At 36.2% G+C, this 14,902-nt stretch overlaps 1 protein-coding gene across 3 annotated transcripts in view; it reads left to right on the forward strand.

The window, feature by feature from the left end:
• LOC120626193 overlaps positions 1 to 14,684 on the forward strand; it is a 130,704-nt gene extending 116,020 nt beyond the window's left edge. For 2 of the 3 annotated variants that reach the window (XM_039893575.1, XM_039893577.1), the window contains exons 2-7: positions 6,260 to 6,456; positions 8,421 to 8,549; positions 11,249 to 11,368; positions 11,779 to 11,941; positions 12,649 to 12,777; positions 13,428 to 14,684. In XM_039893575.1, coding sequence (XP_039749509.1) covers positions 6,260 to 6,456; positions 8,421 to 8,549; positions 11,249 to 11,368; positions 11,779 to 11,941; positions 12,649 to 12,777; positions 13,428 to 13,656 — 967 coding nt within the window. In that variant the 3' untranslated portion in view covers positions 13,657 to 14,684. The remainder of the gene's footprint in view (positions 1 to 6,259; positions 6,457 to 8,420; positions 8,550 to 11,248; positions 11,369 to 11,778; positions 11,942 to 12,648; positions 12,778 to 13,427) is intronic. The other variant, XM_039893576.1, reaches the window with a different exon arrangement.
• The last annotated feature ends 218 nt before the right edge of the window (positions 14,685 to 14,902 follow it).

The following is a 14,902-nucleotide window of genomic DNA, read 5'->3' on the forward strand; positions in this document are numbered from 1 at the left end:
ACCTTAATTATTATAATACGAGCGAATTAATAGGCGACCTTGAACTTAACCTTTACGCAACGTAAATTACTTTGTAAGAGCCTTAACAAATAATTACTCGGTAGGTAGTTGCCTGGGTAAACAGTGGCAGAGTCTTAAATGTATAATCGTGACTGAAGAATCTCATTGGTTTGGTGTTTAGAATTTTCATTGCAATTTAAGTAATAATTGCTTTAACGGTGAAGGAAAACATCGTGAGGAAACCAGCATTCCTGAGAGTTCTCCATAATGTTCTCGAATGTGTTAGGAGTTCAAAAATGCGCAAGCCAGCGTGTGTGTGAATTCGAAATGTTATTAGCTGTGAACCTTACGGGTTTCAACAGCGTCACCGGTGGGTCGGGGCGAGCGCGAAGCGTCGCCTGATGAAGGTTTTTGAGCCCCAGGGCTCGAGAAATATCGGGGTGACGTCTACCTAGGGGCGTCTCCGGCGAGACTCGGACCTCGGCTTAGGCGGACGTCGGAATTTGGAGGACTGATCGGACGGTGATTAGTCCGCACGTTCCCGTGGCCGTGGATTGAGTCCACGTCCCGGTGACGTAAGAAATCGGGGGTGTGGTTGACTACGGCTTTAACCCCTTCTCATTGTGGGAGGAGACCGTGCTCTGTAGTGGGCCGGTAATGGGTTGATATGATGATAACGATGAAAATCAATGATTAAGGAAAGTAGAGTAAATGTTATAACTACTTACGATAAAATGAAATTAGTAGTAGAATTTATTACATAGCATTGATAAACTCTCTCCTCCGCTCTCTGATGTCCGGATAATGTAACAAGGAACGGACTGCTGCGTTCTCTTTGCCACTACTACCAACTACTGCGATCATTGACCCGTCCGCCCAGGTGGTTAGGGGCAAGACCTCTCGTTGGGAGAAACCTTTAGTGGACTGCTATAGGCTATCTTCATTGTTTATTAATAAACTGTCACCTAATCTGTCTTGACCTACGAAGTGTTCTTTCCACGTTCAGTGAAGTGTTCAGTGAATTGAAAAGATTTCCGTGACAGAGCTCGTCTGGGAAAGTACTAGGATCATGTTTATTCCTGCCGCATCCATACCGTATATTATATATACGACCATACCGCATATTATCTTATATATATATATATATACACGAGTGGATATATTCGTGAGATAAATTTTTTACCTTCTGTCTATGCTAGATGGCATTGCGTGGATGACAGGTAAAAACGAACTGATTAAATAACGAGAAAATAAAATAAACCTAGGTATTAGATTTTTACGTAATGTTAAATCACGTTTTATTGACAGTAAGTTTTGTTGTTGACTGTAAAATTAGCAATATATGTATCAATAAAGAGTAAATGATTTTCATTTGATTGTGAAATCAACTTGTCTTATGATTTGTATCACCCCGTGACGTCTGACGACCGACGTGTCTCGTGACGTGGTTTCATGCGAATATATGCTTTTATTTCGGAAGGACCGTAGTTGATAAGCACTTTAAGAGCTGTTACAACGTCATTACCTTAGTCGCCTCGTACGACAACATTTAGGTACTAGGTGGCCACTGTATTCTGATCTGCGGTAACCATACGGCAATGTCGTCACCACGCGGCATGTAAAAAAGCATATTAATTAATTCTTTAGCTAAACATCAACGTTCTAAATCAACGACGCAATTAAACCTTACCTTTGATTAACTCATGTGTTCATATCATTAATATGTATTTCCCATATACATAATGAAAAGTTTGTTGATATAAAATACAAATAATATACAAAAATATTTCCTGCGAAAACCCTCGCGGCGTGTCATGGCCGCACTCTTGAAGACATGAGATTCTGATTGACGAAATCAGAGCTTTTGGCATTCCTTATTCCATTGATAAAGATAATTGATGATAACTTAGCAACTGATAGTTTGAAATCACAAAATACATTATATACGCAAAGATTTTCGAAGCTAAAGCGGTACAAAAAAGATTTATGTTTATATAGACGTGACGTCATCATTTGAATTCAGCGTTTCAATTGTCATGGCGTAACGCAAGATTATGCACTCACTTCGAATATATGAACCTAAATCATATAATATATCATTAGATAAATACAATATTTTAGGGTTTCTTTCTTACTTTAATCGTGCCTTTTAGCTAAGGTTTTTAAAAGGAAATTCAATACATTCGACTGATTTCGTGGCGTGGATCCACCCCTGTGACGCATTCTATACTTCACCTACCGCTACGCAATAGGTTCCTACTTGATGACGTCATTTCATTTGACATTTATAATAATAAGCTGGGATAGAGTGGCAATCGCTGTTTAAAAAAAAATCGCGTAACATAACTTTCGCAATCCTGACTAATTATATAAATGAGATTGTTAGTTCGTTCGTTTGTTACGATTACACGCCTCTAGTAGGTACTCAACCGATATCAAAATTATGCGCCATGTCATTTCGGTAATACAGCAAAGGATAGCAATATAAGTACAATAGGAATAGGATCGTCCTTTTATCCAGAAAAAGTAGTGTTGCCGAGCGAAGGCATAAATAGTTTTAGAAAATAACAACCCGAATTGAATGGCTAAATGCAAGCGAATATATTTTAAGTGAATGCCGAAATCTCTTTGATATTTTATTGCGTATTTATTGTATTTAGAATTAAGATTTAGGTAAACAAGCACTCAATCAGTTTACATTCCCATATTTTGTGAAAAATACCACAAAGAATAATATTATAAACTACAGGTAATTATGCTTTTTTTTATTGAAATCTTCTTTGAAGCCAAACCGCTTTGTAGATTTGTAAGGGAATTTCAAAATTTGTCTGTTTAATGCTTCCTTATATATAAGTTTAGAACAAATAGTACTCAAAAAGTTTACGCTTTCGAGGAAAATATTTTGCGTTACTAAAACCCTGATCTAACGCATCGCATGGCTCGCCCACACTTTGCGCACGTTTGCCTGACTCTGAGTTCTTGTAGCGTGATTTTAAATATAATTTGAATAGCCTATAAATTTCGTCAAGGATCGGCTATCAAGTTAAGGAAAATTTTCTTTTGAAGAAAGGCTTTTACTTAATAAGCTAAAACTAATAGGTATCTACAATTCTATCAAACAAAAGATAATATAATATTGCTCACTTATATAATTACGTCGTGAACGGTTTCCACACGCCGGCGTGAGGAGAATACTTTCTCAACATTATGCCATTGTTTGTTTACAGGTACATATTTATTTCACAAAGCGTATAAAGAGACCAACGTTCTTGAAATATGTAGTAAACCACAGCTGAAATACTATTAAACAGTAGGGTAACCAATGAACATTCAGAATAAATCTTGAAGGGGCTTTTAGCATTATTTTTTTTTTGTATAATCCCCAATTAACTTTACTGATCTAATTATCTTAATGTTTGATTCATTCTTTACCGCATTACTCATTTTATGCTTGCTTCTAAATCAAAGGTTATATATAAAAATCAAAGGTTTTATATAACACGTAATCTTAGAGAAAAATTCTGTTTTATTATAAAGGATTACTTAAACGGTAAAAACTTGGGTAAGAATCTCTCATACTCTCTCTTACTTCATAGCTAATTATATTTATTGTCTGTAAGATGCTTAAAAAAATACCCGGTTAAGTTTCTTATAGGCTCTATTTTTCACAAAGGTGCTTATGAAAGCCTCCTAGCGCTAGTTTTAAGTCAACGAATGTGGTTTTCATCACCTCACAATAACGGAAATATACATTATACAATATACATGTAAGAACGCTTGATAAGTGCCTGTAATGGCTTCAAATGTGGCCTATACGAAAAAATAACTTTGAATCTGAATTCGAATCAATTTGAATTATTCAGTCGTTTACGTCGCGCAGTCGGGTAAATAATATGTGGTCAAAACAAATAAGAGTCACAAAAGTGTCAATCGCAAAGAAACAATGTGAGAAGAAACGAAAATACCGGCACCTACACTGATGAATGTCCGAGACTGTGCCAAATCATTTAGCTGCCATTTGAACACGGTTTGACCAATCTTCAAGAAAGGAGAAAGGTCTCGCTTCGGTTGTATTTTTTTAGTCATTGTTAACTCAAAACACCGTATTTTATAAATACGTAGTAAGTATACTTTATATTTTATTAAAAAATGTGGTTGGTTGATTTACCTGTTAATCAAATATGTTTAACATTTTGGTTTTCAATATTAATTTCAATATTACTATTCCAATTTATTTATTATTATTATTTATTAAAAAAATTACATCTAAGTAAACGAAATTGCGTATAGTTTTTGGTAGACGAAAATATAGCCTAGGATTTTGAAATTTATATTTTCAAAATCATGATGATAAACGTATAGCTCTCACACGCAAATTTAATATTTTTAAATTGAGCTGGAATGAGTTTCTCAGATTAACATGCTCAAAGATGAAATAGACAGAAAACATAGAAAAACTTCATAGAGTCCTTATTTTTGGTGTTGATAGGCATGTACCAGCAAGCTGTGTATATAGGAACATCCATATTATATTGGTATTGCACAACATGAATGTATGAAGGCAATAATTGTTCCTGAAATATAGTTCAATAATATTTTGGGATCTGTCGATATGGGTAGTTGCATGGATCGAGGTCACGACGGGACTGCGGAGGTACGAGATATCAAGTTGTATGTCACGGGCAGAATCTGACTACCCGCTTTCGTGTTCTTTTCGTTGGTATTTCACGAAATGATCGACATACTACACTGAAACTTCACTGAATTGAGAATCAGTCAAAAAGAGATCCATAGACCCGTTATGAACACGATCCATGCAACTGGGTCGAAATATCGACAAATCTCAAAATCTTATCGTGGTATGTACCCGTTGACCTATATTTAAGAAATGTTGATTAACAACGAAAATCTTAGTTAAAAATATTTTGCAATAATTATATTAAAATAATTAAATTGTCTATTGTAATTATGTACGTCATGACATGATCCGTAACGGTTTGATAAATTGGCATTGAATGGTATAAAATGTTTTTTTTAGTTCATGAGCGTTTCCGCGTTTCTCTAAAATTTATCATAAGTCTGAACGCCATTGCCATTGTCCGTCCGTCAGTTACCGCTTTATGCAACATCCTGTGAACACAACATTATTGTTATACAGCGGTACGATAAAAGAACTGACTTTGGCTTGATACCGAATATAAGTGGTATTGTGTTTGCATTATTACACCATTGTTTAGTTTATTATTTGCGAATTACTTCAAGGAACCCAGCGATTTGACTTATATTTGTCACTTTTAAGGTATCTAGGTAGTTTATGTAATTACTGCCATTCGACTGCAGTGAACAAAAATAATTGTCTTCTGCTTTTCTATACTTTGTTATTTCATTATAGATTTTGAAAACATAAAAGTGCCATCACGATGGCTAAATTATTCAAAGTAAATATCCGAAGCCACAGATATTATCTCTTCTTCGTTTTATCCATTAGTAAAGGTCGTATCCAGATTCAGCGTTTTTTATTACAGCCATCCTTCCTGTTCTATACTCGGCCTGTGAGGGACTTTACCTGGTCAGACCAGCGATGCGATGAAGTGTGCGGCCGCGTAGTTTTTTAGCCTTACTTACCAATATAAGCTTATCCAGGCGTAGGCGTCGGGTAATATGACCTAAGTGACCAAAGCACGTCAATTTTATCAGTCTGTGACGATCACTTGCGCTATTGTTGAATTTTAATTTTTCTTTATAATTTCAACCACCGTGTTCATTCATAGGGTACAGTAGTTTTCACAACCAAACATTTTGAAAGGTTTTTCAAAAAATTTGGTCGTGAAAACTACTTGTAATAAAACGACTTCTTATGTGCATTGGGAATCATCTTACCGACTTAAATGCGTCTAGTAATTAAAATATAGTAGGTAAATCTATTTTGAAGTTTTGCGAACGCTAATTCCTTCGTTACTTATTGAGAATCTTTATTTTGAACATTGTATATTAATTTTGCTCTTCTGTCAATTTGGTAAAAATGTTTTTCAACTCCACCTTTATATAGCACTGAAGTTTATGGAAAAATCTACAAATTAAAAAAGTCTTCCATTACTGTTTACTTTGGACGTACGTGTCCTATAAAATATAAAATGGGAAAAATCAGCCAGAAGATAGCAAGGGGAAAAAATTGATTAAGACCTGTTTTTATTTACAATCCATATAGGATTGAAAATAAATTCCAACTCCTATACTAAGCTTGCCACTTCTTTCACAGGACGACGTCTCCACCTGGTGAACCTTTGGTCCGTGCTCCGGTAGGCAAGCCGAGATGCCCTCCAGCTATCTCACGGCTGAGAGTGGAGAAAGTGGAAGGCGGGCTAGCAGTTGCAGGAGTAGTTGTTGCGGCGAACTGCCAGATCATATTGCCGATATTCGGATTTCTGTTCATGCTCGTTGGGTGTGTTCTCACAGGTAAGCTCCTGAACTAAGTAATCATTATCAATCTCAGCCTATTAAAGTCCCACTACTGGGCACAGGTCTCCTCTTCCATAGCAAAGGGGACTAGACTAGTCTAGGGGAGTAGACCCTTCACAACATGGGCGCCAGCTTGCTCTACCCTACCCACCTCCTGGAAATCTCTCAGAAAATGTATGAAATCTCTTAAAAAATTTATGGCGGCCAAGATACAGACAGACAGGCGAAAATAAAAAAGTATTAGCTCCAGTGTCGATTATAGAGGGCTCTAAGCTCTCTTCTTAAAAAGTTTTCACAAAACAGCCGGGAACGTTCTGACCTAAAAAACATCTCACTTGCCCCCCCTAGACCAGAAGCTGGTTACGCCCATGCTTCACGCTGCTTTCATTACGGTTCGAGACTAAAGGTTATTGCCACGTATCAGTAATACTTACCTTATTCCGAGGCCCAAGAATTTCTTTACAGGAAAACCAAATTTTCCTAAGGTTGCCTGGAAGAGATCGCTACTAAGCGATAAGGCCGCCCTTTGTATCCTACTTTTTTGTAGGTTTATTTTTGTAGTGTCCATTGTTTTTTATTCCTATTTGTGGTGTACAAATAAAGTGAATAAATAAATAAATTAATTAATTTTGACTCACTCTGGTACTCCCTTGTTCTATCAGCACCATAGTGTTATAGTGCTAATACTTGGGCTTTCTTACCAGGGTGGGTCAAAAACTTAATAAAATGGTTTTGGTACCACTAGACTAACAAGATAGCATTATCAGAATAATGAAATAAGTAACAACATGTATGACACTGCAATTAATTGAGTAATAGGATGATGGAAAATAAACAGTGATAACTGATGACAGATCTAAAGCATTTCTAGTTGAACCTGCTTATCTACAAAACGCTTAAAAACTTTTAAGAAAAAAAGAAAATACAATAAGATGTAACGATTGAAAGATATATCCGTCGGAAACAACTGAGATATCCGAAAGATTTTCCGAAGTATTTTTAGATTTTGGCAGCGATTCCTCTGTACCTAACAATCAAGTTCACATAAAAACACCTATTTGCTAATAGCAAATAGGTGGCAATTGAACAGCGATTTTTTTTGTTTAAATGGATTGTAAAAAAAATTAAAAAGTAAAGGGTCACTAGACAGAGGTCATTATAATAACCACAGAACACGTATAACGAAGATAAATCAAAATATCTCGTATTGGGGTATAAACCCCAAAAGAACGATCATCGATATTATATCGCCGCATGAAATATTGCTTAAAGCCTTAAGGCTCTTTATCCGTTCAAAGATCCTTTTGGGCGATAGCAATTTTCTTGTCATCTCGTTCTATGTGGATTTTGTGAACCAATAACTCTTTCCGGCCGCCCATTAGCTTTTCCTTTGAAATATATAAATCGGTCCAATTTATTTGAAAAGCCTGTTGACCTATGAGCTGAAATTTGAGATAGGGTCACTGATTTCCAGTCTAAAAATAGTCGTTAATCTCTGAAAGCATTCCTGATTAAACATAAATAGAATCATATTAATTAAATGTCTGTTGATCAATGTAGGTTCTTTTATGTTTAATCTCCACTGTAGTTTTTTTCTAAATGTAAAGGTTTGCAACTTTTTCGATTCTGCCGAGACGGTGCCAATTTGCTGCGTAAATAACATTAATACGGGAAACCACGGACTTGGAGGCGTGCGTAATAATTAACCGTCCGAAGACAAAGAAGCGTCTTTGTGGCCGAGCCTCATTCCGAGACTTGCTATCAAGTCCGCGTTACGCTAATAAAATCTCAGTTACACACATTCCGAAAAAAAAGGATCCCCTGTTGCGGTCGTTGCGATGTCAGCATTTACCACGAGCTGAAAGGTGAACTTACTGTATCTCTCTTTATACTGTTATTTTAATGTGTATCGCTGTAATAAAGTTGATAGTAACATAATACCGTAATGTTTGTCTTTCCAGCGGCGTCGTACCGAGGTTGCGGTGAGAACGAAGAGCCAGACCACTATGCGGCCAGGATCGCCTTCACCGGAAACTCGCGGGTGCTCGGCCCTGTGTGCATCGTTGCCGGTGCTCTTATGACATTAGCTGGTAAGTTCAAATTAGCTTGGCAACAATGGTGATTGTTATCTTTCAAACAAATCTCTTAATAAACAGGTCTTAAACTAAGTCTTAAGAAGTATTTAAAAAAGTATTGCTTTTAAAATTTACGGCTATTTAATTAAGTTTAAGTAGATATTTGTGTACAACAAAATATCTAGAAATGCACAAAGGAATTATCATCATAATAATACCAAATTTCCAACTAAGTCGTGATGTTGCCTATATATAAGTTTTTATAATATCTACTTCGGTAAGTGTGCTCAAGAACTTCACAATCTCGTTCATTCGTTGCCATTCTTCGTTCGTTCTTATGTGGTTGGAATCCAATCTACTCGCACGAAACTTTTTTGTCTACATTTCTCATACGTACCGCTAAGGTGTGGAACGCTCTCCCAGTTACTGTATTTCCTGCCATGTACCTATAACTTGATTGCCTTCAAGGCAAGATTAAATAGGCATTTTCTGACTAGAAAGGAGCGTACTCAAACCTAGACCTCATGAATACTCCAACAGGCATTGTTGTCAAGTGATAGCCTGTATAAAAATCAAGCAATGGAGATTAACTACCTCGGCTTCACGCCTAAAACCACTGTCAAATAAATTTTTGTTTGTATAAAGGTTTACTTTTTTTTCTACTACGAGTTAGCCCTAGACTGCAATCTCACCTGCTCGTAAGTGTAGTCTAAGATGGTAAAGGGGGATGTTAAGATGTTATGTGATGGTGGTAAAAGCACAAAAACTAGAGAATAAAATGTAAAGGCGCAGAATATATAAAAGATAATAAAGGACCGTATGATATCTACAAAAAATACAAATCCAGGAAAAGAAAACCCAATACCGTGGATTTTGTAGCTTAAGCTTCAGTATCCGAGGTTTATTAGGACAAATCCGGGGAAATCCCGATGAATGGCTACCGTAGTCTTATGACTTGGGTGAAAAGGTCAGGTATAGGGATTTACGAGTAGGTATATAAATATGTAATATCGTACTTTTTTCTTTGATTAGAAATGTAGATAATTTAGGTAATAGTTTTTTGGTACATTTTTATTTTTCATTATCACTAAATAATATTTTTCATTTAAAAAAAAAAAAAAATATCACTATCACCTCACCGATTGACGTCTACTGCTGGACATAGGTCTTTAGTAGGGAGTTTCAAACTCCGCAGTCCTGGGCCGCTTGATTCCAGCGGCACCCAGCGACTCGTTTGATGACGTTTGTCCACGTTGTTGCCACGTTTGGCCGTCCAACGCCGCGTTTACCGGTGTAGGGTCGACACTCCGAGCGATGTACCCTGTCCATTGCCACTTCAGCTTCGCGATTCGCTGAGATATATTGATAACTTCTACGGATCTCCTCATATCTGGTTTGATCACGTAGAGATACTCCCAGCATAGCTCTGTCCATCGCACGCTTTTATTGGTCTATAAATGAAAAACCCGTAATAATCTAGATTTTTTGGGTTTTTTACTTGGTTTAATAGCTCAAAGATCTCTTTTTTTTTTTCAAAAAATGCATAGCAGTTAATACTCTTAATAGAGACATAGTTCGTGATCGAATGAAATAAATATAAATCAAGTACCAACTTGCTGTATAAAACAAAAACAAAAGATAAGCGCATGAAATTAGTTTATGTCACGAAACAAAGAGTCGATTGGTTTTTGACAAAATGGGCCAAGCCTAGACATTAATGTTACTATTAATTGATACAAAAGCATCAGATTTACTGCACAATATTTTTTTTTCTGAATAATAGAAACTTTGCCTTTCAGCCTTTTATAATAACAACATTAGATACACATGACATTGTAGTTTGTACATTCGTTTGGTGAAAGTTTTGGTCGTGGTCAACGCCATACTGAAAAAGGCGTGCCGCCAAGTTATTTAGCGTTCCAGTACGATGTCGCGTAGAAACCTATTAGGGGGTTAAACTGCCACTCCCCTAACAGGTTAACTCCAGGTAATCACTTACTACCAGGTGAGATTGCAGTCATTGGCTAGCTTGAGGATTAAATATATACATACACAACGTGTAAATGAAAACCGAAATATTACTTCACATGCTTCAGAGGTGCATTATTTACCGTCACTTAGACTTATCTGTGAGACCGACATGCTTATAGCTTTTGAGTAAACCAAAGAAATCAGATACAGCCCTAACATCACATGAAAAATTTCTTTTCTATTATCGATTTTATTGAATTAAGAAATAATATTGAAGGATGCATAAGTATATCTAGTAAAAAATCGCCCTGTAAAAATAAATAAGAAGTATATTAATTTTTCCATAAAAACTAATTCAAAATATTTTAAGTTACTTATGACAACCCTATTGAAGATAAAAGACCGACATGCGCATAGTACCTACGCTTCAGGGCACAGGTTTCCTCCCGCAAAGAGAAAGGGTTAAGGCCGTAGTCCATCACACTGGCCCAGTGTGAATTGATGGACTCTAACACACCATTGAGAACATTATGGAGAACTCTCAGGCATGCAGGTTTTTTCGCAATGTTTTCTTCCCTTCACTGTTAAAGCAAGTAATATTTTAATTGCTTAAACTATACCTTGGAAAAGTTAGAGGTTTGTGCTGGGATTTGAACTCGGCCCACTAGACAATCATAACTTCCTAAGAAGCTTTGTTTAGTAAGGATTATTACATTTTAAAACCGGTTGTTCTTACTTTCCAGGTATAGTCCTATGTATGTTAATGCGCGCTGCCCAGCGTCGCCAGCGCAGGCTAGCGTTCCACTGCCCCATACACGGGGACTTCTACCCGCTTAGTCCGCAGAGCACCAGAAAATATTCACGTGAGTACAGCTTACCACCAAGATTCGGCTAGTCCATGCCTTGTACTTGAATACAGGGTCACTGGTGACGTATTCCTTGCAGAACATGATAAGGAAACTAAAATGCGACAAATTTTGTCATATACACATATCGGTGGAAATACATAATCATAGAAGGTTTCTTCATGTGCAAATATCAATATATATAATATTAATATATGTTTCACACAACATTAAAATTTGAGAATTTTGTACAATGGAATCAATGAAATTACCGGAATGAGTCCGCAGACTTTAACAATTGAAAGTGTACACTGTCAAACCTTATAGCTAACTTCATGGTGTCGGTTTTTTGTGACGGTACTTTCCTCTCATAATTTTTCCATAACGCGCCAAAGAAATATAACTTCAATAATTCGAGAACTTTCCAGGTAGCCCAGGTGGCTTGTGGCGCTGGCTGCGTGGCTGGCTTGGCATGATCGAGGAGGGGGAAGCACCGCGTTGCCCGCGTTCCACGGAACCAGCTTCACCGGCACGCGCCGACGCGCCGTGTCCGCCTCCTTTACCTTTTCTCGTGCCGAGCGATTCTGTTGTGTGAGTGGCTTTTTGAGTGTTATAGATAAAAATCTTTTCGAAAATTTTATCTTTCACCTGTCTACGGTTAGAGAAAAAACGACGCCAGCAATAGAAAAAAGGTATTTATTTACATTGAAAGTTTTATTATATTATCTAGTTAAATAAAGTTTATTTAAATATCACAAAAATATCTCTGCATAATCACCGACGTAGGTCATCGTACATAATTAAAGAAATAGACATACTAAACATAATTAAATTTGGAATACTAATAGACTCACTATAGTGTCCTATAGTGAGTCTATAGTCTCCTCATATAGTGTAGTGTCCTATAGTCTACCAGGTTTTACTCAACATTAAAATTTGGGATTTTTGCACAATTGAATCAATTAAATCACTGGAATGAGCCACCTGTCAAACCTTATAGCTAACTTCAGGGTGTCGGTTTTTTGTGACCATGTGCGCGCGCATCGTAAAAATTAACTCTCATAATTTTTCCCTAATGCGCCAAAAAAAGTATAACTTCAAAAGAGCAAAGGGGCATCTTAAATTTTGTCCTCATTAAAAGCAGAACCCTCCTCTGGAACTACCTAATAGTATTTAGTCATTCTATAATTTTACTTCCTTGGAAATTCGTCATTGCTTTCCCGTTTAACCTTTCGTATAAATTTTATGTGCAAGTATGTTGGATCATCTGAATCACCCTGTATATTTTTAATTTCCAGAGGCATGGCGTCAGTTTTGGGTGCGCCGTTGAGCCCTGAACAGACTTTCGGATCGATCAAATCGTTGGCAATCTCCAGAGAGGTTGCCAGCTTTCCTTTGTCTCGGTCGCCGACTCCGCCCCCAATGAGGTAAGAGATAAAAAATAAACTATGTAAGTAAGCTTTAAATTAATTTAATATTTATTTTCCGATCGCTTTCTGCAATTTGATCCCGGCATTATTTTTATATTTGTCCACAAATCATAAACTAAACACGACACGTCTTAAAGGGGTGCTACCTTTTACGAATGCTTCCAGTGGAAAAGTGTATAGAGCATACCTACAACAGAATAAAAAAGTAGAATATTTCTACTTACAAACCGAACGTTGTCACTCGGCCTGTAGTTGTCTCTCCTAAACGTTCGCGCATGTACCTACCATGCGGACATCTAAGGCCGACACCGATCTAAGAACAGGTTCTCAAGTATTTAACAATCTTTGCTTGAGGCCTATTAAGAGAATCTGTTTATATCTCGATGTTTGCTTAATATAAGACTGCGAGAAGGCATTGTAGCTTTAAATTCCTATATTCTTATACCACTTATAGAGAATATCTCTCAAGACTTTTTTGTGTGTGCAAAGTTCCAGCGAAACAAAATGATTCATAATACCGATATTTTTTTGTTTGGGTCTAATTATAATAAAATTCTTTATAACACACCAAAAGTAAAGGCGGTAAAATGGCGGGCTAATCACTAATAGTGATATAAATGTTTAAATATATATTTATTATATTTCAGTTGCCCACCATTCAAGGATGAGTCAAAAGTCGACAGCATCCCAAACGCAGTGCCCCCGCATTCGGACTACGACTGCGGGTCAACGACCTACAACTATCGCGTGGTGGAATGCAAGCTCACCACCACAGACGAAATATTCCGAAGCGCCCCGTCATCTGCGGTGTTTACAGATAACATACAGAGACCTGCTACAGTGTGTATATCTATACCGAACGAAGGGAAAGGCTAAATAAGTCGGTTTCAAAAAATAATAGATATAAAAATCAGTGTTCAAATACAGAATGGCTGTTTGTATTTTAGTATTAACAGAGGTCTTTGACAAAATCAATTTTCCACACAAACTGAAATTGTATATCAAGGAAATATAGTATGGAAATTATAGTTGGGAAATAATTGACTTTCTACAAATGTATTCCATAATTTTTTATCCAACTTATGTGGAGAATAGATTTCGTCTACAATAACTAAGGTTGGCGTCGAACTTTAGTCAGGTCTTTTACCATAATAATCCATCATGGTCCGACCAAATTGGTTCGTCTGTTATCAACTTATAGAATGGAACTTTTTTATGTTACTGTGTGTATTGAAATTATATTATAAGAAGTGTGTTGACGACTTTATTTTGACTGGTCGTCTAATCGACCATTCCATGGATGTGAAATGGTACAGGGTTATTTTGGAAATACCGCCATTTTCATAGAATCGTATTTACGCCTGTGAAAGAAATAAGCTTTTTTTTTTTTAAATATCGCATTTTTTATACCACGCAGACGTTGTTAATAGGCTTATAGATCAAAAACCGAGAGAGTTTTGCTAGTAAAAATTAAATTTATTTAGAACAGAAATGTTTCACAACGAAAATTGATTATTTTAATCCAAAAAAACTCTGTTATACCGGTATTTAAGATATAACCCTGTATGAAATTATATTTATTTGTCATCAATAATTAATTACAGTAAGAAAAATAATAATTATTATCTGTAAAGGACTAAAACGTTTCGAATCTGCTCAATCACGTTGGTCTTCCGCTATGCTTCTTTTGCTTCACACACTAAAAATAGTACTCCGACATCGAAATTCAAAATTTTTAACTGTTTTTGTATTTATCTTCTATTATTCTACACACTCAAAACATGGAAAACTGTAATTTAAAATATATTTTATCTCTTGCACGTTATTAAAATAGACCTACAAAATAAAAATCATGCATTTATGTTTAAAGCCTGTATGTAAACGTATCTGTTTATTACTGATCTTTAGTTACCTGTCCATTTTATGTAGTTCAAAGATCTATGTAACATGAAATTAGCACCATAACAAGTCAAATGCGAACACTATTTTAATTTACTATAATATAAAAGCACGAACATAAACATAAAAACATTAATACTAGAGTAAGTTTTACTACCTACGTCTACTTATGTGTGAAAGTTTACTACGATTTGTATTAAATCGAAAGAGCGCCATCTAGTTA

This window comes from Pararge aegeria, chromosome 9 (assembly GCF_905163445.1).
Source record: "Pararge aegeria chromosome 9, ilParAegt1.1, whole genome shotgun sequence".
Taxonomy (NCBI): Eukaryota; Metazoa; Arthropoda; class Insecta; order Lepidoptera; family Nymphalidae; genus Pararge; species Pararge aegeria.